Source organism: Biomphalaria glabrata, chromosome 5, assembly GCF_947242115.1.
Source record: "Biomphalaria glabrata chromosome 5, xgBioGlab47.1, whole genome shotgun sequence".
Lineage (NCBI taxonomy): Eukaryota > Metazoa > Mollusca > Gastropoda > Planorbidae > Biomphalaria > Biomphalaria glabrata.
Genome location: NC_074715.1, coordinates 33,354,692 through 33,380,823, shown reverse-complemented (window position 1 = coordinate 33,380,823; position 26,132 = coordinate 33,354,692). Strand labels below are relative to the sequence as shown.

The following is a 26,132-nucleotide window of genomic DNA, read 5'->3' as shown; positions in this document are numbered from 1 at the left end:
GAAATGATAAAAGGAATTATTAAAATTTGTTTAACCATGTTAGTTTTCAAAAATGCAACTTAAAATAAACCATGACTAGAGTAGTTGGTTAAAAACATTATTAACAAAATGACAGTAGTAAAGATTTTGATATTATAACACAGCAAAAAAATACAAACAAAAGGGATTCCAATCACCCTCAACTTTTATTTCAAAACTTTCTTTAGCACTCTTGTTTGTATGTCATTACTTTAACAGTAGCAATTGGTCTTTTAACCCACAGGATTAAAATGTGATGATTATGTTTAACTTAAATAATTGATTCTATTGTACAATATCCAAAGTTTTGAATAAATGGTAAAAACATGTTAAACAACCTTAAAATTCTTGTTATCTGTCAGGTGCATGATTCGTGTTTTGCGAAGTGGAAGCTATGAGTTTAACTCAACCACCAATGAGGTGTTTCATACTGAAGATGCTACTTCTTCTAAAACACAGAAATTGAACCCATGGAGTTTAAAAAATCATAAGAGGTTGTTGGACAAACTGCGCAAGTCAGAGCACAGCCACAATAAGCTTCATATCCTTTAAAAGTTTTTCTTTGAATTATTAATAAATGAAATGTGAATTTATGCAACAATTTTGATCCTTTCTTTTTTGCCCTTACATTTAGGATATCTCATTTTAATCCAGATAATTGTTTAACCATCATATTCCAAGGCATGCATTCTGAGCACTCTACTGTATGGCAGTGACTACCTATGCAAAGCAAGAAAGAAAACTGAACTCATTCCACTTGCACTGCCTCCGAAGGATCTTGAAAATCACATGGCAAAAGAGAGTGCAATACTGAGATCATGTTCGCCAGATGGAGGACAACCACATCCCAAAAGTCATTCTTTACAGTCAACTCACAACTGGCTCAAGAAAAACTAGTCGAATGCACCTCTGTTAATCAAAGGGGATTTCAAAACAGTGACATTGATACTGACCCTAGCCAAGACATAGCCCTAGACCACACTATGTGAAGAAAGATGGTGACCAAGAAAGCTATGGACAGCAAAAAAACATGGGCCTCAGCTCTGGAAGAAAAGCGTGCCATATGAAAATGGCTGTGTCCTCTACCACCAAAGTGAAAGTCACCTTAATCTGCGATTTATGTGGACGGGAGTGTCTCTCCAAAAAAAGGGCTCCACAGTCAGATGAAAAAGTATTCTACAAGATGAACCATAGTCATTATGACTGAAGGATCCCAACAATATTCCAAATTAACCGTCTTCTCTGAATTTTTTTTATTGTGCTGAATCAAATCAGTTCATTTATCATTTTTCTCATTTTATTATATTTTACTTATTGTTCACAAATTATGGTTATTTTCAGTTCTTATATTTTTGTTTCACTATAACAGTTGCCTCTATGACATCTGTAAGTGAGATACTCAGACTCTTACAAAACGTTTCTCATTTCTCTTTAGAATAATATCAACTAAGGGGAAATTTCTTTTACAATTAAAATAATAAGATTATCTCTGTAAAATAAACATACCTTGTCTTTATAAATAGTATCAAATGCATTTATATGATATGTGATCTCATTATCATGTAAATTATTTCACTGCAACCATCCTCATAATAGTTCCAGATATGGACCTTAACCACAATTTCACGTTTTATGCTGCTAAAAAATGTAGTCGCAGATTTTAAGCATCCCAGCATCCTTGATCTAAAGATTGGATCACGTCTTCATGGTGACGATGCTTCTCAGGTCAAAGTAGCAAGTCAGTTAAAGAAATGCAGAGAGACAACGTCCAGTACTTTAGGTCTCAGACTTTGTGGTATGCAGGTTAGATATTTTACTTGTCTATATTTTAATGGAACAAGAACAATGACCCTAACCCTATTGACCTTGATTATTTTGGCATTATAGTATGCACATTATATGACATCAAAGTTATTTAAAAATTTAAATGTACATATATAAGTAAATATGTTTTTCTTTTAAGATTTTAGCAATGTATTTTTTTTTTGCAGAAGCTTTACCTATCATTTTAAAAATATTAAACACTAGTTACAGATTTTTATTTCTTTTAATTGCAAGAAACTTTTGAAAATATTATATACAAGGGAATAAATAATGTGACGATTTAGCCCTGCACTCTGCCATCATAAGTGCAGCAGGTACACAGCATCCCTCTTAGGACTGGAATATAATGTTTTGGTGTGTTTTAAGTTTTCTCCCGAGTCTGAAAGAAGGAAAAGAATTGAATTGTGTGGTGGAGGTGCACCACTATATCTGTGTTAGTAGATTGTTTTCCTGTCATTCACATTTGTAAATAAACCTCCTCATTCACCTTAAATCCCTCTTGTACGTTGCTTGCCTAGATTCATAACAGTATGAATCAAATAAACAATATTAACTTAAATACTAAAAGTACTTTATTAAGACATTACTTTGTAGGTTGGATAAGTGATAAGAAAAAACAAATGTATACAGTTTTGTACTTCCATTACAAGTCTCTTTATTTCCATGTCAGGTGTATCATATACCATCTGGAGTCTACCACAGTGTGGACAAGTTCCATGGAAGGACTTTAAATGACCAGTCATTCAAACAGATACTTTACAGCTTTCTACACAATAGTCAACAGTTTCGTAAGGAGCTGGTTAAACCTATTGTTGACAGGCTTTCACAATTAGCAGGTTGTCTTAAAGCCTTAGACTCATACCGTTTTTATGCCAGTTCACTGCTCATTATTTATGATGGAGATTTGGGACCTGAGAGCCATGAAGAGTCATCAGATGACACAACTGTCTCAGAAAGTTCATATCGTTCGCATCCCACTCTTCCTACTGCTTCTTCTGAAAGTTTAACACCTGCTTTGCTTGCAGAGAGTGATCTGCAAGGCAAACAGACTTTAACAGACACACCTTCTGATGTGAACCTTCAAGCTGGCAAGATGAGCAATAAATTCAAAGATGACATTTCTAGTCAACACCATTCCCCTCTCAATGTGCCTCAGTCAAAGCTTTCCTTAAATCATCAGGAAGACAAGTCATGTGACCAAACTAGATTACATTTGGACCAAGAAATGACCAGAAATTGTGTCAAATCAGAATCCAGTTCAAAAAATATTCCTCCCAGAGTACTGCTGGATGATCAGAATGGTGTCAGAAAAGATAACAGCTATATTTCAGCTGAGAGTAGGACTAGTCAACATAACTCAGCAGTTATTTTGGAGAACTTACTAGAAACATCAAGATCAGACATAGCAGCACAAAGTGTTGATACTGTTGTCCCTGGGGTTCCCTCTGTCATACAGGACATAGAGTCCTGCAATGAACAGAAGGCACATTCATCACAGTGCAACATAGATAATGAACTGACTCAATACTCATTCACACCTCAGAAAAATAGCCATTCTTTTGATGTCCAAGAAGCTAAAGTAAGTGCAGTCAAGTTTGATGTGAAAATGATTGATTTTGCTCACACTACACACAAAGGTTTTGTTTCTGACAGAATTATTCACTCTGGTCCAGACACTGACTATATAAGGGGCCTGGAAAACCTGATCAAGTTGTTTGTACAGCTAATGGATGAAACTTAGTTTCTGACTCCTCCATTGTGTCATGGGACCAGTAATCACTTCATATCATTTCATATAGGGAACTCAAACTTCTTGACTTTGTTATAATTTATAACCCTTTCTTTGGCAACATATTCCTTACCCTGTCTCCAGCAACTGGCTGCAATACACTTGATACATTTTTATGTGAAGTCAAATCTGCTTATGTTGATCCATGGCAGCTGAATAGATTACACACACTTGTATACAGGGAAAAAACTGTCATTACTATTGAGTGGATTGTAAGTACCCAAAGTCTTATCTATTTGTAAAATGTTTTCTTGTTTGCTGTTTTTTTATTATTTACAACATGACCTGATTTAGCTTTGCATACCTACAAAAACAGAATATGTAATTTAAAAAAAAAGCAACATCTTTAACTCTGGCTAAGTGCCTGCAGTTTGGTGAAATTAAAGTCTTGCTATGAAATTGTAAACCTTTGGTTTCTGCAACTGTAAATAAGTGTAATCATCAGAATATAAAAAAGATGGTGGAGCCTATGAATGCTGGCTACATAATTCTCTTGTTACTGAAATACTTCCAGGCACCTTACAGGGAACTGATTATTACTTTGAGAAACTTTAGAACACCCAACTTTCCAATAACATATTACTGGTACAAATTAGTGCTAGTGTGTTGATGTTGTCAATCACCATGACCTCTCCACCATTTTGGCACATGGTCAGTTCCTCCAAAATTGACTTTTGATGAGAGTTTCAAGAAGCTAGCTAGCCATATCACACTGTATAAGGATTTATGCAGTTGGCCATTTAAAGTGCAGGAGTTTGCCAATAGCAGAATTTACTGTAGATATTCAATGTTTTATCTTCATTCATACTTAAGGAAAGTTTTAAATACTTTTCTCCAGACCATTTTATAATACAACGTAGTCTTTATATCATTTCATTATCTGATTAAAGTTGGTAAAACGTCTTATGTAGATTTTAAAAAAAAGGTTGTATTCAGGTATTTGTTACACTGCTTATTCCATTATGAGATGAAAACATTTTAGAACTATTGACTTACTATATGACAGCAAATAATGCTATCATTCAAAATTGAAAAGCTCCTTCTGTAATATATTTGCTAAGATCAATTTATTTGACTCCAGTGTTACTGTGACAATTGTTGTTATACAAATCTGTTCAACACTTCTGCCTTGTATGATTGCCAAACTAGTATTTGTATGTCCCACATGTATATGATTTCTAAGTTACTTTACCTTTGTATACAGTTGAACCACATTTCAGGAAATAACTTGTTACCACAAGGTTGAAAATACTTTTGTTTTTGTTTCTTTTCAAATTTTTGTTTTTTTGTTCCCTATGAAAAATGATTTGTGCTTAAATTGAAGTTTATATCTTAATAAGAAACATTGAGTTCTTATAATACATTATTGTTATTGCTTTTCTATAGGGCATCTTCCATGCTCAGTGTGGACAGGGGTGGATGGAGTATCCAGGAGAAGAACTCAGATTCAAATAGACTAATTAAAATTCTATATTCTACATGGAGGTTTGAACTTGCCTTGCCTCCAGCCAAAACACTCAACCACACATCCCATTATTATAATTGCCATTATTAATGGAAAGAACTTTTAGTTCAGCCAAAAATATTGTTTATATTTTTCCACCTGTTCTTTAGCTTTGTTTCTGGTGCCAATATCAAGAATGTCTCAATGTACTAGAATAGAAGAGTACATTTGTTTACATTTTTTAAAAATCTAACATTCGTTAGTTATTAAGAGAAAAAAAAATCACTGTATAAGTTGTGTAAAGGAGGTATTTTCTTTTTTAAAAAAAGTATTTTTTTCTTTCTTGTTTAATGTTTTGTAAGTGAATTTTAATATGTATGCAGAAATGTAATTATTGAACTCAAATTTGAAAATTAGGCCTCCATTTTTTATACATTTTGATCTAATGCCAATAAATGAACAAAAATTGTAAAATTTCAAAACAAATTGTCACATGGGTTACAGGGTGATATGAAAAAAATGATTTATAAGGTCACTGGATTTTCCTGTCCTACATTTATAAAGACAGTTGATTCTACTGTTGAAGTGTGTGGGTAATGTCCACATTATATTATTACAATTGCTCCCTTATGAAATGTTACCCTATCATATATTTTCAAAGGGTACATTGCTTCATGAAGTGTTCCTTTGCTATCATGTTCAGAAATACTTCAATTGGCTTTTTAACATGTTTTGTTTCAAATATATATCAACAGAAGATATTATATATATATATTGTGAATGTGGATGAGATTTTCATTCAAATCATTTCATTAGTTGGTTCAAAACCATCATAATCTGCCACCAGCAAAAGTCCCCAATCAGTACATCATGTCAACAAATACTGATAGGGAATAGAAAATCTTTTAGTGCCACTAGGCAAGAACAAAAATTATATATTAGATATTTATTTCCTAATTTTTACAAATATTCTGTGATTGTAGATAGGATGTTCTGATTTGTAGTGCAGTACTTCTTTTTTTGTTACTGTTGGTTTCCACATGAAGTCTACTACAAAGTAAGTAGGTTTTGGTTTGCTCAATGCCATCTGTTGGGGGAGCACACAATTTTTTTTATGCTATTCATTTTTGTGCTTATTTAAATAAAAAAACATGTTTTTTTTTTGTTAAGCCACATACACTTAGAATGTAATTTTAAAATTGCATAGCTTCTCATCAAGTGTCTACTCTATGACACAGTAAAAATAGCTACTTTCCTTTGTTTTACTAAGAAATCCATCCACATAGGCATAGATCTTTTTTTTTTGGTCTGGTGCCTTAATGTGCTCATTCTTTATAGATCTGGGTGCTTTACATGCTTGACTAATCTGCTCTTTAATGGATAGGCATGACTAGAACTTTTTCCTATCACTTTGTATGTTATTTAGACGAGAAGATTGTGTAAAGTCAGCTGGGTACAGATTACCTATGTATGTAAGACCTCATCACAAAACCAGTTCTAAATATATACTGTGTTAAAATGGGGAAAAAAGAAAAAGTTTCTAAAATTCAGGAAATAAGCCTCAATTTTTTTTTTCATTTATTGACCTTCATCTGTGGACTTAGGAGAGAGAAGTAGCTCTGTGAATAGATTTTTATTGTTTTACTATGAACTGATTCAATTGTTAGTTTCAAAGTTGATGTAAATCTTCTTTTTCTGATGTAACCATTTATGTACATCCTCCTAGCCATGTATTTTGACAGAATAAAATGTACAATTTAGTACATGTATCTGAACATTCTTACATTTGTTTATTTACAAAATTACTTTAAGAATACAATGGGCATCCAAATTATTCGAATTCACATGGTAATATTTTATTCTTAAATAGTTATGGGCTTAATTCCGAATAATTGTTGATAAAACATTCACAATTATTCAACTATTTGTATTTTTCATCTTAAAAAGCAAGATTTTTAAGATTTAAAGATGATAGTAACTTACTATTGAGGTGTATTTGTCTTACCATTAATAACTGAATGGTTTTATTCTAAAAACATTATCACTCTATTTTTGTGACATTAATATGTTGTCATCTGTTTCTGTGGCCTATGGTTAGTGATGGTGTCATGTGGCCAGCACAATGACCAACTGCCTTTACTTTTCCCCAACTAATGTCAGGCACCCAAGATACCGAAATTAAAAATCCCCATCCTCACCAGGATTCAAACCTGGGACCCCCGCTTCAGTAGCCAAGCACTTTACTGCTCAGTCACCTCATCTCTCCACACCCAGTATCAGCTACTAGTGTTATGTATTAACACTGAGATATCAACATCTCTCCACACACAATATCAGCTACTAGTGTAATGTATTAACACTGAGATATCAACATCTCTCTACACACAATATCAGCTACTAGTGTAATGTATTAACACTGAGATATCAACATCTCTCCACACACAATATCAGCTACTAGTGTAATGTATTAACACTGAGATATCAACATCTCTCTACACCCAGTATCAGCTACTAGTGTAATGTATTAACACTGAGATATCAACATCTCTCTACACACAATATCAGCTACTAGTGTAATGTATTAACACTGAGATATCAACATCTCTCCACACACAATATCAGCTACTAGTGTAATGTATTAACACTGAGATATCAACATCTCTCCATACCCAGTATCAGCTACTAGTGTTATGTATTAACACTGAGATATCAACATCTCTCCACACACAATATCAGCTACTAGTGTAATGTATTAACACTGAGATATCAACATATCTCTACACCCAGTATCAGCTACTAGTGTAATGTATTAACGCTGAGATATCAACATCTCTCTACACCCAGTATCAGCTACTAGTGTAATGTATTAACACTGAGATATCAACATCTCTCTACACCCAGTATCAGCTACTAGTGTAATGTATTAACACTGAGATATCAACATCTCTCTACACCCAGTATCAGCTACTAGTGTAATGTATTAACACTGAGATATCAACATCTCTCCACACACAATATCAGCTACTAGTGTAATGTATTAACACTGAGATATCAACATCTCTCCACACACAATATCAGCTACTAGTGTAATGTATTAACACTGAGATATCAACATATCTCTACACCCAGTATCAGCTACTAGTGTAATGTATTAACACTGAGATATCAACATCTCTCTACACCCAGTATCAGCTACTAGTGTAATGTATTAACACTGAGATATCAACATCTCTCCACACCCAGTATCAGCTACTAGTGTTATGTATTAACACTGAGATATCAACATCTCTCCACACACAATATCAGCTACTAGTGTAATGTATTAACACTGAGATATCAACATCTCTCTACACCCAGTATCAGCTACTAGTGTAATGTATTAACACTGAGATATCAACATCTCTCTACACCCAGTATCAGCTACTAGTGTTATGTATTAACACTGAGATATCAACATCTCTCTACACCCAGTATCAGCTACTAGTGTAATGTATTAACACTGAGATATCAACATCTCTCCACACCCAATATCAGCTACTAGTGTAATGTATTAACACTGAGATATCAACATCTCTCCACACACAATATCAGCTAAGCACTAGTTCTTTCTATTGCAGGTTATAACTTCAACATTTATGAATGCTGAGCCACCCTTCTTGAGTTTCTAAATTGATATTCTAAATGTATTTTTTGCATTCTATTACCCAGTGATTTGTTTCAGATGCAAGTCTTACGTACATGACCCAGACATCATTTTTGCATCATGGGTTGAGTTGTATATTAGCTTACATAGACAATAAAGCTCTTCTTTATTCTGTCCCAAAAGGGATGGTAGCATTATAAAATAGTTTACTGTTATTTTTGTTAAAGCCTTTTTTCAAATACATCCCACGCTTAGATAATACCTTGAGGATTCAGAAGGGGGAAGGTATTGTTTCAAATCGTTGTCTAAAAAAATATTTTGTATGTTTCTATGTTTCTAGCCCAATTCATTTTATAAAATCTTCAGTGATTAGAGTTCCCTGGCACACTATAGGTGTAAGTGCTTCTTATGACCTTCAACAATTCTTAGTCAGAAAAGCCCTACCCTAGTAACAAAGCTTTCTCATTTTTAAGAATCCCAAGAAGAGTTTCATTAAGACTAAGGCTGCTTTTTTTTTTTTTATCCTTATTGAACATTTGTTGTGATTAGAAAGACATAAAGCACAGAAAAGTTCCTTCTAGAGAAACTGGTCTCACAGGTTCTGACAATAACACTTCATTACCTTGATTTCAACTAGGAAGCTTCCTTCAGAAATATTAGTCTTGTTAAAAAAAAAAGTATTTGAAGCAAATTTGACAAAACTATACAATTCAGTAGGCCCTACTATAATTTTAGTATTAGTTACATTAATTACATCTGGCATCACACAACTATGAGTGACAATGATAAATAAACATTATCCATATATCATAAACATGTTTTAAAGTTGCAGAATGGCATTCAGTTTGATTACATTAGAAAATCTAAACAAACTTGCAAACATCAAGAATGAAAATAATGTTTATTATTATGTTTATCTTTATTATTATTTTTTGCTTTGTAAAAATGTTACAACATTTAAAATGTACTGAAATGACGATTATACATTATGTGAAATCTCTATACATCAAATATAACATTACATAAATTACATAATTTTTTTTCATAACAACTTATAAAGAGTTGAAAATTTAAACAAAAAAATAAAAATGGAAAAATAACAGGTCAGTCTACATTGCTGAGAAATTCCTATTAGCTTTGTCTTCAAAGGAGCTACATTAGAATGGTTCATTAATGCTTAATGATTACTCTTCATTATGAAATTAAGAAGAGTTCAGACTGTCATCACTCAAAATCTCTCCTTGCCAATTAGTAGCTCAATAGTAAATAAAGCATTTATCAGACTAAATAAACAAATAGTATTTTAGTATCAAATACATATTTTCTTTTTCTCATTTCTTGGCTGTGATGATCACTTGGGAATAGTTTTTCAAGATACGAATTTAAAAGCCTACTTATATTACTTTGGTTAAAACATCAGTACAGTCATCATGTGTAGTAAGTAATTAAATCCCCTCTAAAACAGTTTTGTGTCTATTCTTGACTTACAAAATTTTCATAGAAAAAAATATACAATTTGAAAAACTTTCTCTACAAGCATAAAATAAATAATATATAAATAATGTAAAAGGAAGCATCCAGTAGAATCAAAGCATGTTTCTGTCATTGGGGTGAAAAGAAGCAGTCATTTGTTCTTCCAGTGCATCCATGCCAAAAGTTCTAAAACCTTTTGAAGCTTCAATCTCAGGATCAACAGCTCCTTGCATGACCATGTAGCGATGGGTGACTAGCTTCCAGTCCACAACATCTTCCAAATTCTGAGCATGTTGTATTTGGGGCTCTAGATGAAAACAATTTATTTTGTACATTTTCAAAAAATCGTTTAGCATTTTTTTTTACATTCATCTGTTGACTCAAAGAACTTTTCTTCAATTTTGTTTTATTTTGTATATTTCAATGATTATAAAATTTGTAAAAAATTACTGTATAATTTACACACAAAAAAATTGGAGTACAAAAAAGGCAGCCACCAGGTCGTGTGGTATAAACTTTGGACTGTTGTCATGATGGTTTGAACCCTGCCTGCTCTCAATTCCTGCTGATAGAAATTTGGGTCAAGACAAAACAAACTGAAGAAATATTTCAACAAACAAACAACCAAACAGAATACACAAAAAAAAAAGGACTACAATAGAAAGAAAAAAGATTTCTTTTAGATTTGGAGTTTTCACAATGACAGAAAAAAATTCAAGAAATGTGTCCAAGTATTAATCAAAACAAAAGAAACTTCCAGAAGCAAAATAAAAATAAACAATTAAAGTATTTAAGAACTAAAGATTGATAGAAAAATTTACACATCTGTAAAGGAAGACAATTGGCCACATAAGTAACTCACCCAAGGAATTGTGCTTTTATTCATAGTTTTATAGATTCAAATGTCTAGTGTGAAAAAAATTATTTTTTTTCTGGTGCAAATTAAAAAAAAACAACGTGTATATATATATATAAATAAATATATATATATATAAATATATATATATATATATTTATATATATATATATATATATATACATACATATATATATACACATATATAAATATATATATATATATATACATATATAAATATATATATATATATACATATATAAATATATATATATATAAATATATATATATGTTATGGTCGTAGCGCAGCACGGTGTGCATGAATAATGGTGCGAATTCGTGTAATGAATGGAAGGGATGTTTAAAAGGGGAAGCCGGGAGAAATTGACAGGAAGAGAAATGAAATGTTCGTATTTACATAACTTGTTGTAATATTAAAGTATTTATAGAGTAACAACCTGAGAGTGTATTATTATTTTGAAGAGTCTTGTGTCGTAACAATATATATATATATACATTTCTTTTAATGCCTATATATCAACAAAAAAAAGACATTTATGATTTACCCATTGGTTCAACTGTGCTCTTACGTTTCCATAATTTATAACTGGATCCTCCAAGATTATCCATGGAACGTGAATCTGACATGGTGTCATGGTCTTCATCATTAAGGTAAGTTGAAGCTAAGGGACTCCACAGCTTGCCTGTTATTGAAATTTAATACAATTGAGATTTGAAGAAGGATCAATTTGTTCTATAGCTTTTATACTTAAATCTAGACAACAACCAAACATATTTCTATTTTATACAACTCTATAACTAACAAATTAATCCTAAATAAGAACAAGATACATAGGGAGTAAGGTCATTTTGGCCTACTTAGATATTGAATAAAATCTTTTTAAAAAAATACAAACATTTAAGCTTGATAGCAAGTTTCAAATAAAATATCGGCTTTGTGAACAGATTGAGTGGTGCAGGTGTAGCTGAAGTCTTGTTCATATTTCTAATCAGCTTTGCTCGACCAAACTTCCATTCCACATCAGACTGTTGCTGTATACGTTGATAAGTGTCTGACATCATAGCAATCAACAGGTTGATCAGAACAATAAATGTGATCATCATGAATGTACCAAATACAACTTTCAACAGGACTGAAAACAAAACACAAACAGTAACTAAAAGAAAGAAATAAAAATAAATTTCTAAATAATAATCAGGAGCTCATAGAAATTATTTACAATTTTCTCAAGAGCTGTTGACCATTGATATGCTTTAGATTCTACCAGAACTGGTTTCTGCAGCCAAGTTATAAAAACATGCTATTATGTTTTATAAATTATTAAACTGGCAAAGTTTATCAGTATCATAAGGCTTAAATCTATATTTCACTTCCCAATATCAATGAACAGCAAATAGGATGAATTCATGGTATGAATCTACAAAATGTTACAATCACGAATGTACAATAATTAATCACAGAATTTAATTAAAACTATAAATCTTATGAAGACTCATTGCAATATGATTAGACAAGTTTAATATTTAGCATTATAAACAAAACATCACGCTGTGGTAGCTAAAAAAAACAAAATGATGACATACTTGTGGTCCACATTGGACTTCTGTCAAATGGTGGGAAACTGTTTGGATCAGTTAGGCCAAACAAAGCAAAGAATAAAAATTCAAAAGTGTCAAGGGGAGTAAGTGATGGAGGAGAAACAAAGGCAGTTCCAACCTGTTGATAGACATTGCAGTAGTGTAATAATACTAGCTTCATTTTAACCACTCAAAAATGAGTTCTAAAGTAAATAGAAACTTAATAAATAGACTAGCAAGAAATGCAATGTTACCTCTTGACTTTCTGTAGGACTAAACACAGGCTGGTAGATGGCTGTCAGATGAAGTGTGAAGCCAATCATAAATATAAGAAGAATGACTAGGAAACGAACAAGATCCTTTATCAGATCTCTAATGATGATAGCCCAAGGTCCAAACAAATGATGAAAGCTTAGAAATTCTAAAAGCTGGACAAATGTTAACAGTAATGCCCAGGCCATGAATTGGTTCCTAATGTACAACATTTGCATGCGATCTTCATCTTCAAAAGCAGCTCCAAGAAGATGACAAAATATGGCAATCTAAAATATAATTTTAAAAAGAAACATTAGGTAATAATTTTTTAATAGATTATTTGAAATAACTATTTTGATTTGAAAACTATTTAAAGTTTTTAAAATTCTGAAAAATAAAACAAAGTAATCTCTAAAATAGTAGTAATACTATTTCATTAAAGATCAATGCATACAAACACACACAATAGTAACTTACAGCACATATGCCAAGGTTAACTGTTCGTATCCATCCTAAACCCTGCCGATCACCTGGGTTGGTAAGCTCAGAGACTAGTAGCCCTGACAACCATGCCAGTAAAATCCACTCATACCAGTGAGGAATGAGAGATGTGGAAAGATAGATAGGCACTAATGGAGCAACTATAACCAGACTGAACAAGATCATCAAATAGAAATGTGAAACCAAGTAAGTCATGAACTTGATAATAGGCACCTGGAAAATAAGATCAGGATAAAACAACAAAGATCACAAATATATATTTGAATGATAGTATTTTGTAAAGTAGCGAAATTTAAATGTGAACTTAGATTTGTTAGTACCACAGATTTTAGTTTGTCAGTATCATAGCTCATTAAATGACAGCATGACAATTGTTAACAAGACAGATTATTGCCACAAGTAAAAAATTTTCAAAACTGAATGAAGGAAAATAGAAATTATTTCATTCCTAGAAATTAATGCAAGATGAGTAAAGATTATTTCCAGCTTACAAAACAAAGAAAAAAAGTGTACATATAGTCCTAACATACTGACCTTATTAAATCTATGTCTAGAGGGCAGTGAAAACAAAACCCAAACCGGAGGAATGAACAGTAAAGTAAAAAACAACATAACAATTTTCCAGTTAGCCCAACGTAGTTCTCCCATCCAAACATCAGAGAGATACTTTTGAACTGCTGGGTGAGCAACAACCTGTTAGATTCATTGGAAAGTTTATTACCATTGAGGATGTTAAGTTAAAAATCATGTTGTTATTTAAGTAGTCATTGGCTATGTTGATCCCCAGATGGTTGAAACAACAGTTTTTATTTAGAATTTAGCTTTTCTTCTAGTTTTACATGACAGGTTTCAACAAGACAGTTTTATGTTACTATCATATTTATGATAATATAACCAAAAACATCTTTTTAATTTAAATATTTTTTTTTAAATAGTGATTAGTTTTAGAATTTGATATATTTGTACACATACAATGCAGAAAACATTTCAAAGTGCATGTAGAATAGAGAAATTTATGCCAACCTCTTTTTGCTCCATATCAATGAGTACATCTAGAAATGGTGTGCCATGATGATCTAAGGCTTTAAGTAACTTTCTGGCACTGCTGACATTGGAGGCGATTGCTGTCAACTCAACTGCCATTGCCTCACAATATGTGCTGGCTGCTACAAGATCTCTGGATCTTTCTTTTTCTTTGATGGCCTAAACAGGTGGGAAACTAAAAAATGTTAGCTATAGTTGTCCTCCTTAATTTAACTTTTAATCTCACAGTCCACTTTTGTTTTTCATTTGCATATTCAATGTTTTTAAAATAATTTTGATTGTGTTGATACAACAGTGAATTTGAATTATTTCTCATGCTTAAATTGGTTTTAAGATAAAATTATTTTTTTCTAATGTAAAAAAAAAAACTAATTGAAAGAAAAACTAGAGAAGGATTTAAAGTTCTATTATATTATTTCACCTGTAGCTGATAGCTTCTAGCTAGTTTTGCTGCTGTGTCTACAGGAGCAGGAGATAAAAGAATAAATTCTTCTAAACATTTGTTGTTGTTCATTCGTCCACATACCATCAAATCAAATACAAACTGAAATTTATATATAATAAACATGATTTCATAATGCTTTGTGCAGTGTCTTAAAAAAAAACTATAAAAAATGTGTTATACATCAAATTACATTTACATTTATTAAGACATTCTGTAGTATTATTCACCCATTTTATTATTAATAAAGTAAAATTAAAGTAAAATGATTATAAACAAAACGAAATATAAAAATAGTAGAAGTACTAATACTTTCACCTTTTTATCCTCCATAAGCAGTCTTGTATTGTGATCCCGTTTCATCAAGAAGCTTAAAACATCTATATGATTGGCTGATGTGGCAAATGTAATGGGAACTTTACCATCTTTGGTCTCAATGTTGGGAGATGCTCCAGACTCTACTAATAGTTTGACAACATTAAGGTACCCAGCACTACTAGCAAAGTGAAGAGCTGTGAACCCATTCTGTAAAGGAAATAAAAGATCCTCTTTATACTGTAGATATACTACAAGAATATTAAATGTTACCATGACATAATAAATTATATATTTTTAGGGGGGAAGAGAGGAGACTATGACCTTTTGATATGTAGCCCACTAGAACAAAATGAAAACATGCTAAGATGTTCATTTTAACATAGAATTATGTCAATTAGTGATATATTAAATGTATATGAACAAATTAATAAAATTTGTAGCCATTTTTCTCACTAAATCAAATTTATTTTAAGTTAATGTTCCCATTACTTTACAAACTATCTCCTTACTTTATCTGATGTATTGATGTCAGCACCTTGACCTATCAACAGAGCGCACATTTCCAAGTGTCCATTAGCAGCTGCTCTTAACAATGCTGTTCTACCTCTTTTGTCTTTTGTGTGAATTTGATATGTTGACTTGCTCAAAAGTAAACTGACCACAGAGGTGTGACCATTGCCAGCAGCCAAGTGCAGTGGGATAGATCCCTGAATTGAGTAACAGAATATTCATTTATTTAAACAATAATTTTATCAACTAATTTATTATTAGGGTTGCCTGCATATTTTATTTTTAACATTTAACGTTATCAACTTATTAAAGAGGACATTCAGACTAGATTTGTTCCTTTTGTTTTTCTTTTATGCCAAAAAATTTCTTATTCAGTTAAACCTTTTGGAAACATGCTAAATTGATATAAGTAAAAAGAAAAGCAACTAACTGTAACACTTGAAGATGAATCTGTCTGAACTCCTGGACAATTAAGCAAGATTCTGACAAGACCCTCATGACCAGATTGGGCAGCAAAATGAAGAGGAGTCATTCCAGCCTATATTTCAATACAAACAAATAAAATCCAAATATCAATATTCTTACTTATTTACTTTTTTCAAGAGTCCTAGTTAGGTTCACATAAATAAAACATAAAAGTTAAGGATGATTTTTCTGTCATCCATTTACCTCAGATGACCACTGAATTCCAAATGCTAAAGAAACAGGAGCCTCACACTTGACACAGGCTGATACATTGATTAACATTTCTCTCACAAAATCAGCTTTACCAAAATGTGCAGCCACATGAAGAGCTGTAAGTCCAGTCTTTCAGAAAATGAGATATTCATATAATTTAGTTCATTTAATTTATAGTCTTGTAAATCAAATAATAATTAGTAGTAATATTCAATTAATCCATTATTGATAAACATATTTTTCTTTTTTCATTGAACAAGAAAATACTTGTACAACCTTTTCGCTAGCAGTTCTAAGTGGGATGTATTTCTTCAATTCATTCATTGTCTCTATATGTCCATGTTTGGCAGCTAAATGTAAGGCAGTCATTCCATCCTAATCAAACATAACATTCAAAATCAAATACAGAAAAGAATGTATTTTTTACTCTACACGAGAAAGCCAATCTAATTAAAAGAAATCAATACAAATGACAAGTAAAAATATTGCTGTTTGATCATGTGGTATGTGCTCTGAATTTTTATCCCAGTGATCTCAGATTCAAACCATCTCCTGTCTTCCTGGTTTAGGGTTGCAGTTGGGAATCTTCATTTCTGAAGAAACTGAAAAGTGAAATAAGCAATGTCATGGTTAGCTGATAGGACTGAAACATTTAAAAACTTACAGCATTCTCATCCAATGCTGAAGCTCCAGCTTCTAATAAAATTTTCACAACCTGAGCATGGCCACCTTCAGCAGCCAGATGAAGTGCTGTAGAATCATTAGTCTAGAAACATAGGAAATAAATCAATATGTTTAAAAAACACTCAAAAAATATAATTCATCAGTTGATAAAGTCTATTGGTGTACAAGGAATCAGTAGAGGAGGGCAGGGGAGAAGAACAGATAGATACCTTGGCTTATGTTGTGATATTAAAGGAAAATATTAAGGTGTCTATTTAATCTGTTAGGATTTAGGCATAATTGAATGCTGTAATATGACTTTGATGAAGTTACTAAACTTTATAGTGCTTACCTTATTTCTAGCAGTTGTAATAATAGTTTTGTTAAACCTCATGAGTTCCTTTATCACAGCTGCACTGCCTTTAGCTGCAGCAATATGTGCACAAGTCATACCATTCTAAGTTCAACAAAAAAAAAATTTACATTGTTAGATTCAATTTTTGTAAAGATGGCCTTTATGAGTCTACTACTTTTGAGGGTACATCAAGAAAAATGCTTATGATTTAAATATTTCATTATATTCTTTTTAAAACTACACAATTATTTTAGTAAGAATTATTCAATTAGAGAACACAAAAAAATCATTATAGAAAAGTTTTAATAGCAAATCAGGAAACATTTAACTTCCAAAAAAATGAATTAAAATCATCAAAAAAAGTAATTTTTGCTTTTTTTTTATCCTTTTATCTAAACATTGTAAAGAAATCTATCTAAATAACAAATCTTGTAAAAAAATATTCTTCATGTACAAATTTATCTATGATTTTTTGCCTTCTGAAACAAACAAATACATGTAATCTATTAAGACTAGGAATGCAAAGTTGTGGCAATTAAAAAATAACAAAAGATAAGAAAAACATTAAAGGAAAAAAGCTACAATCTGCTGGCTTTTTCAGTGCACGGACCAAAGGTTTGGAACTCACTCCCCATTGATCTCAGACAGACAACATGCTATACCACTTTTAAGAAGAACATTAAGACCTACTTGTTTAAAACTTTTTTAGATTAGTTTATGATTTCTATTGTCGTGTGTGTGTTTGTAATGTTATTACAGCGCCTTGAGCCTACATTTTGTTTGTTAACAGCGCTTTATAATAAAATTATTATTATTATTATTATTATTATTAAATAATTGAACCCAGTTTGCCCCTACAACACCTACGAGTCTATAATCTTATCTTATCTTATCTTATATAATACAGACGTTACTTCAAAAAAGAAGATGATTACGTCCTACGCGTCATGCATTTAGTCATGCATATTAACCAATGACTTAAATTCTGCCAAGTCACTGGTTTTCCTGGCTTGCTCAGGCAACCCATTCCATACTCTAATAGCACTAGGGAAGAAGGAGCACTTGTACAAATTTGTCCTAGCATATGGGACGAGGAATGTGCCTTTATCTTTGTGTCTTTCAGAGTATTTTATTAAATTTTGTTTTTGTATTTGAAGATTATGGTTCAGTGTTTTATGTATTATTGCTACTTTTCTTTTGAGCCTTCTGTCCTGAAGGCTTTCTAAATTTAGTGATTTTACTAAAGGTGTTACTCTAGTCAAATGTGAATATTCGTTTGTTATGAATCGCACTGCTCTATTTTGTGTCTGTTCTAGTTTCTTAATGTTTTCTTGAGTTGAGGGGTCCCAAACAGAGGATGCATATTCTATTATTGGCCTAACCAAGGTTAAATAACATTTTAGTTTTATGTTCTTATTTGATTTATAGAAATTTCTTTTAATAAATCCTAATGCTTTGTTTGATTTTTTTGTAGTTTCATCAATATGTGGATTCCATGACAGTTTTTCATTTATTATAACACCTAGGTATTTTGCGTTTTTAGTCTGTGTTACTGGTTTGCCATGATTAAGATAAGTGGAATTAATTTGTTTTAGTTTTTTTGTTACTCTTAACAACTGACATTTTTCTGGGTGGAAAGACATGCTCCAATTTGATTCCCATTTCTGTAATTCATCTAATTCTCTTTGTAAAATTTCTGTATCTTGTGTTGTTTTTATTGTTCTATATATTATGCAATCGTCTGCAAATAATCTGACTTTTGTTCCTGAAGTAATGCAATTTGGTAAATCATTTATGTAAATTAAAAATAGTAGTGGACCCAAGACTGTTCCTTGAGGTACACCTGAGTTTACTGTTATCGGTGTTGATTTAGAGCCATTTATTATTACAGTTTGTTCTCTCCCTATCAGAAAGTCTTTAATCCACTGATGCAGTGGACCATTAATGCCGAAATATTTTAATTTTTTAAGCAAACTATGGTGGTGAACTTTGTCAAAAGCCTTAGAAAAATCTAGTAAGATAGCATCTATTTGTTCACTATTATCTAAACCTTTTGAAAAATCATCAATTAGTCCTATTAGTTGTGTTTCACATGATCTATATTTCCTAAAGCCATGTTGGTATGGTGTGAGGACATTATGTTTGTCTAAGTGGTTTATGATGTTGCTACATATTATGTGTTCTAGGATTTTACATGTAATGCTGGTAAGTGATACTGGTCTGTAGTTTCCTGGGTCAGATTTTTCTCCTTTTTTAAATAGGGGGGTGACATTAGCTTCTTTCCAGTCCTTTGGTACTCTGCCCTGGTTAAGTGAAGCCTGAAAGAGTATTTTGAACACTGGGGCTAGCTCATTACTTAGTTCTTTGAGTAATCTAGCTGGAATACCATCGGGTCCAGAAGCTTTATTTGGTTTGGTGTTGGCTAATAGTTTTTGAATTCCATTTTCTTGTACTACTATATCTTCTATGTTGTCTACTTGGTTCAAATTCAGTAATATGTCTTTCTCTCCTGGGGCTGAGAATGCTGATGCAAAGTATTTGTTTAGAATGTTTGCTTTAGTTTCATTATCATTATGTATTATGTTATGTTCATCTTTTAATGGCGCTACGCCTGATGTTTCCATTTTCTTAGACTTAATGTATGACCATAGGTTTTTGTTGTTGTCTTTAGATATTACATTGTTTATGTATTCACTCTGCAGCTGTCTGCTTACTTTTTGGGTTAAGTGTTTAATTTTTATATACTTTTTGTAAACTCTTTCTGCATTAGTTTCTTTAAATTTTCTATAGAGGTTTTCCTTCTGTTTACAAAGCTTCTTTAGTCTATTATTAAACCAGCATTTATTTATTTTGTTTGATGTGTATTTAGTTGGTATTTGATTTTCTATAATGCTTTTAAGATGGTTTTTAATGAAATTCCAGAGATCATCGACTGGTTGGTTAATGTCTTTTTCTAATAAGAATGTTTGTTGAAAGTTTAATGCAGCTTGGTGTAGTTGTGTTAGGTTACATTTATTCCAGAGTAAGATTTTTCTTTTGGGTTTTGTATTGGCTATTGCTTTTATCTGACTGTGTATTTTTATGATCTCATGGTCTGATAGACCAGGGATAATATCATAATCAACTACTAATCCAGTTGAAACAAAACTTTTGTCATTATTAAAAACAAACTATTAGAACTCTTCTTTGGAAGCATGGTATAATAAAATGTGGGCCTTATATTTCAATGATTTTCTTTTGTATTGAAACTTCTTTCTTTTAGTTTGTTTACACACAAAAAAAGAAACATTTAGCAATGAAACTATTTGGTGCATCTAACTAGTAGAAATTAATTCTGTAGCCAGCTATGGCGCCTACTAAACTATCTACACAAATGTCTGAAAATTGTTCTATTGCACAAAAACTCACCACATCCTGCAATTAAAATTACAAAGAAATAGCAGATTATTAAAAAGATTTTGTTTATTATATCTAAGAGTAAATGTTTATCTTTTTAAACATGTATCTCAAATCATATCACAAAACAAATAAGAAGTCTGATGTACAAATACTGATTCCAATGAGCCTATAATATTAATTAAATTAATTTTATATAAATTTTCAAAAGAAGTTTTATAGTTAGTCAATAAGGTGAAAGATCAGTAAAAAAAAACTGTCACTATTACAAGTTTTAGATATATTTTTGTTTCTTACAATATTTGCCATTGTAACAAGTTCAGGACGGTGTTTCAAAAACAGTTTCACTACATCAGAATGATTATTCTCAGCTGCTAGGTGTAGTGGGGTTTGCCCTTGCTGGGAAGAATAAATTTAGAAATTTTACAATAGGTTATTAAACAGGTTTAAAATTTTATGAGTAGTTTGTTTCATAAAGACTGATATAAATGTAGCAAAGCTCAAGTACATACACTATCATATTTTACAGCATTGTCACTAATACTTACTACATCAGTGGCATTAGTATCTGCCTTCATTTTAATTAAAGCTGCACAAACTTCTTTCTGACCATTCTGAGCTGCCATATGAAGTGATGTCTTCTTGGCCTATGATAAATAGTTTAAAATTAGTTGTTACTAAAATGTGTTATGGCAGGCCTGATTGCTTTTTAATTTTAAATTACATTTCAAATATTCAAATACTGTTTTTTTTTATTTTTGCCAAATATTATTGTGCAAGTATGATCCTATGCTATGTAGGCTGAATGACACAAACCATACTAAAACCAATGTGGGCTAGAGTTTGAATCTCCATGTACCCCATTCAGAACATGCTATATATGGGGCAGATGATGTAAAATCCTTTTTCTGTGGCCTACAACTAATGAGGATGTTAAATGGCCAACACAACTGCTCTTACTTTTCCCAACTAATGTCAGGTACCCATTAGAGTTAGGGGAACTCAAAATCCAGAAATTTTAAATCAGTAAACAAGGGGATTCAAACCAAATTTTCAATTAATAATCAAGAGAACTCGAACCTAACACCCCTCAGTTTATAAGCCAAGTGCTTTACCACTCAGTCACCACATCCACCCATATATAGAGATGAGTAAAACTTGAGTTGAGCTTAAAGCCTTCTCCCAGATAAACTCCCCTTCAAATGTCCACACAAAAAAATTGGACTATAGTGTAATTAACAAGCTGTATGAACATGGAAGATGTCCTATGCAAAATAGCATTAAAAATAATAATAATAATGTTTTCTAACTATAACAAACTCATAAAGGCTCATGATTTGTTATTTTTCTTCTACTTAGCTTCTTGCAGCTATAAGCTGTAGGCTTTAGTGGAACCTGTATCACAAGAAAAAGCATAATGCCCTTTACATCAGCTTAGCAATATCCTACAGATCCTAGAGTGTATTTCCAATAAAAATACAGTACCATAATGTAGTGAATGGTCAGGCAGTAGGAATATTTTTCTACTGCCAACTTTAGGATCTTCAACTTGAAACCCAAATAATATTTGATTTTGGATTTTAATTTAGATCTAAATGAAAAGGTGTTTCTTGAGTTCAAAGAATGTGATGTGGACAACATTGTACTGAGCAAGCTAAAAAAGTAATTATTTTCTAACTCTTTAAAAGTAAAACATTTTTGGGAAATATTTTTACTTTTTAAAAATCTTTTAATAACAAAAGAGAACTTATTCCTAACCAAAGTCAATGCATCTATAGTAGCTCCATGTTTCTCTATTAAAAGTTTGACTAGAGCTACATTTCCATTAGATGCAGCCAAATGAAGAGGTGTCAGCCCATGTTTAGATTTGGCATTGACAAAAGCTTTTTGGTACAATAACATATCAGCCACTTGCTCATGACCATTTTCAGCTGCTAGATGTAGGGCAGTTTTACCATGCTGTAAGTTAAAGAAAAAGACAACTTTTTTTATTTTCTGCTATAATCCTTTTGATAAAACCTTTTCAACAAATGTATTATTAGGCCTATATATTGATCTGTATGTGTGCTGTATTTTTAGTGTCATTTTTGCCTATTTATTGTCTAATCAGTTTTTTCTAAATTGTTGTAATCATCATATATACAAAATTCCAGATTGTCATCATATATTTTAGTAAAATCATTAAAAGAATAATATGATATTACTATTGACATTAAAAGTATGTATTAAACAAGAGATATTGACTTACCTCATCAAAAATATCTACTCTGGCTTGATTTTTTAATAGTATTTTTACAATATCTAAGTGACCTTGTTCACTTGCAACAAGTAAAGGAGATTGACCATTCTTAAAGAAAATGTCCATTTACAATGTTAAAATATTTAAAGAATCAAAATATAATATTAAATGGTTTGTTAGTGAAAGTTAAACAACAGTAGATAAAGGGACAGACATATTTATTACTCTAAAAATAAAAAAATTGCCTTATCATAATGAACATTTTTCTCTGTAAATTTATATATGAATTTTGTAAAAATGTCAATAACAGTTACCCTTGATTGTTTGTTGACTATACTTTGAATCTGTGGTCCTAAATGTTTCACAATTTCTAGCATGATATCAGCATTGCCTGATCTAGCACAATAATGAAGGCAACTTTCTTGTGTCTAAATAATAAAACATCAAATCTCTTTAGTTTCCATACTTTGGTTCATTTACACCAAGGGTTCTCAACCTGTGGGTCATGACCCCCTTGGGGGTCTATTGAGGATTTGCCATGGGTCGCCTAAGAACATCGAAAATATGGATTGTTATTGTCTATTCTTCTATTGCTGTGTGTGTGAGGGGGGGGGTCGTGGCAGAATGGGGGATTGTAGGGGTCGCCGAGCTTAAAAGGTTGAGAACCGCTGATTTACACATTCAAATATAAACATTTTAATTTTTAAGGTGTTTTCCATCTGTTTGCAATTAAAAGATGATTTTTAAAATAATCAAACTTGAGTCCTAAAATTTACTTCTTGTTACCAATTTAGTTGTGTAGGTGACATTAGCATTGTAGCTAAGTATAAGTCTAACAAGATCTGTGTCTTCAAACTCATTGTGGGCTTGGCTCTTTTTTATTTCTGCAGCACAGTGAATGGGGGCTTCCCCTTCCTGCAATTACATAGTGTACACTTTATAAATGCTGGACGCTGAACCTTACTGTTAAAACATACATTGTAAATATATGAAATGTAAATAGAGCTTTAATTGGATGACTTACAACATTTTGCTGATTGGCTAAAGTGATAGCATCATGGAGGGATCTCTTCTGGCAGACAAACTCTTGTAATTCTTTTACAATATCCAGATGACAATGCCGAGTAGCTATGTGAAGTGCTGTCTCTCCAGCCTAAATTTGAACATGTAGTAATTATCACTATTAGTGATCGAAGAAAAGGGAAAGTGTGCAGAATGACTACTTTCTACTTTTTAAAGGGAAAAAAATAATTGAATTAACTATGAAAATGATTAGCTGTGGTCATAAAAAATACACAAATAATCTTTATAAGTAATTAATATGGCATAAATGATATCAAGTCTCATAAAAGTTGTCATATAATTGTCCCTTGTCATTTACTTTACTTATTATTTGCTTTTATTAGTTTGTTGTTCCCAATTTTTAAAAAAAGCCTTTTGTTCTTATTTGACATAAAAGTATTGAAGGATTACATGATGTGCAATAATAAATAAATAATGGTTTATTTTTCATTACATTACTGTCTATATTATGGTAAATCATAGACACAACTCTTAAATTAAGGAAAAAAAAATTACTTTTGATTGGTGCATGGGATTAGCACCTTCTCGAAGTAATGATCGGAGAACACTCAGGCCACCATATCTAGCTGATACATGAAGAGCTGTTTCTCCATTCTGAAAGTGTATTATTGTTTGAACATTGTTTTGAATACTTTCATTATGAATGATAAAACATTTTTTTGTACAGAATCACTGATTTTTTAATAAACAAGCATGTTATATATTCTAGTGAAATTCATTGCATCTATTGTATTACTTCTCTTGTGGAATTCACATCTGCACCACTTTTAAACAACATTTCAGCACATTTCTCTCCACCTTCAGTTCTTGCAGCAATGTGTAATGGTGTTTCCATATGCTGCAAAAAGTAAATGAATTATTAAATAAAAGAGACTTACACTTGTATTTGGCAATGGGAAAAATAAGATATATTTTGTACAGACTTTCCTGTATTGAATAATAAAAGTATTCATTATGTAATTAATTTGTATCTAAAAATTTGAACCAAAGATATGTACTTCTCCTCCTTTAGTTTCTACTTGAGCACCACTTCCTATAAGGGCCTGAACTACTTGTGGCTTTCTGAATTTGACTGCCAAATGTAGAGCTGTCTGACCATCCTATACTTGGTTAATATTGTGTATTTTGTTAATATTAAAATGTGTAAGTTAAACAATAAATTAAAAAAACATTGAAAATATGTTATTAAATTCCTTCTTAAAGACATTTTATTAAACTTGATTGTTTAATTATCTAAATCTGACCTTAGTTGTGGCATTTACTGCAGCTCCTTTGGCTATGAGTGCTTTGACCACTGCAGTGTGACCCATCATAGCAGCTACATGCAGACAGATGGCTCCATCCTAGTTTGTAATCAGAGATAATGTTAAAGCTGTAACTTATTACAAAGAGACTTGTAGTTTTGATACTTCAATAGTTATAAAACAGTGAAAAATGGATTAGATTAGATATTGTAGAGTATTGTGATGAGTTTAGGGAAAAATAAAAGATAGTTTTGTAAAATGTTAGTTTATATTAGAATTATTATTCTTAATCAATATTCTTACTATTAGACTACATGTTTCCTTTAGCTATAACTACATTATTATTATTATTATTATCTATATAGGCCCTATATATAATTCTCTTCATGGCCCAACCATGCTTTACACCATGATAAAGTCATGGAAAGATAACTCTTTTATTTCTGAAAGTCAGACTAGAGTAACCCCACCTAACTTTCGCCTCGACAAAGCGCACAGATCAGAAAAAAAAAGAGGGGGGAGAATATGTAATCTTTCTCTTTATACATTCTATATTTGACAACATTTTGGGTGTATTTTTGCACACGTCAAATCTGATGTCATTAAAATAGTTGCATGTTTTTTCTTTAGCTTTGTTTTGACTTTGCCCCTTCATATTGCCCATCGTTTCCTAACCATGGCCATGGCTTCACATATATTTTGTGGAGTCAACAGGTCTTTTAATGTAGTCGAAATTCCTGCATCAGGTAACTGTTTAT

General features: G+C 31.6%; 2 protein-coding genes across 11 annotated transcripts in view; one reads left to right on the top strand and one right to left on the bottom strand.

Annotated features, from left to right (window-relative positions):
* LOC106059675 (inositol hexakisphosphate kinase 1-like) overlaps positions 1-6,850 on the top strand; it is a 52,899-nt gene extending 46,049 nt beyond the window's left edge. For all 10 annotated transcript variants that reach the window (XM_056028646.1, XM_013217354.2, XM_056028645.1 and 7 more), the window contains 3 exons: positions 381-559; positions 1,646-1,821; positions 2,513-6,850. In XM_056028646.1, the coding sequence (XP_055884621.1) occupies positions 381-559; positions 1,646-1,821; positions 2,513-3,583 (1,426 nt within the window). In that variant the 3' untranslated portion in view covers positions 3,584-6,850. The remainder of the gene's footprint in view (positions 1-380; positions 560-1,645; positions 1,822-2,512) is intronic.
* Positions 6,851-9,635: 2,785 nt separating this feature from the next.
* The window catches only part of LOC106059674 (serine/threonine-protein phosphatase 6 regulatory ankyrin repeat subunit A-like), a 32,972-nt gene continuing 16,475 nt past the window's right edge, over positions 9,636-26,132 (bottom strand). Inside the window, exons 11-37 of the mRNA XM_056028644.1 lie at positions 25,375-25,473; positions 25,129-25,230; positions 24,867-24,968; positions 24,626-24,724; positions 24,072-24,200; positions 23,834-23,962; positions 23,362-23,475; positions 23,057-23,155; positions 22,567-22,767; positions 21,357-21,455; positions 21,106-21,207; positions 17,410-17,514; positions 17,059-17,160; positions 16,671-16,769; positions 16,386-16,523; positions 16,147-16,254; positions 15,716-15,913; positions 15,207-15,413; positions 14,868-14,990; positions 14,426-14,605; positions 13,937-14,095; positions 13,379-13,615; positions 12,901-13,188; positions 12,653-12,785; positions 11,965-12,201; positions 11,614-11,751; positions 9,636-10,498 (exon numbers count right to left, since the gene is read on the bottom strand). Of these exons, the coding sequence (XP_055884619.1) occupies positions 10,305-10,498; positions 11,614-11,751; positions 11,965-12,201; positions 12,653-12,785; positions 12,901-13,188; positions 13,379-13,615; positions 13,937-14,095; positions 14,426-14,605; positions 14,868-14,990; positions 15,207-15,413; positions 15,716-15,913; positions 16,147-16,254; positions 16,386-16,523; positions 16,671-16,769; positions 17,059-17,160; positions 17,410-17,514; positions 21,106-21,207; positions 21,357-21,455; positions 22,567-22,767; positions 23,057-23,155; positions 23,362-23,475; positions 23,834-23,962; positions 24,072-24,200; positions 24,626-24,724; positions 24,867-24,968; positions 25,129-25,230; positions 25,375-25,473 (3,921 nt within the window). The 3' untranslated portion in view covers positions 9,636-10,304. The remainder of the gene's footprint in view (positions 10,499-11,613; positions 11,752-11,964; positions 12,202-12,652; positions 12,786-12,900; positions 13,189-13,378; positions 13,616-13,936; positions 14,096-14,425; positions 14,606-14,867; positions 14,991-15,206; positions 15,414-15,715; positions 15,914-16,146; positions 16,255-16,385; positions 16,524-16,670; positions 16,770-17,058; positions 17,161-17,409; positions 17,515-21,105; positions 21,208-21,356; positions 21,456-22,566; positions 22,768-23,056; positions 23,156-23,361; positions 23,476-23,833; positions 23,963-24,071; positions 24,201-24,625; positions 24,725-24,866; positions 24,969-25,128; positions 25,231-25,374; positions 25,474-26,132) is intronic.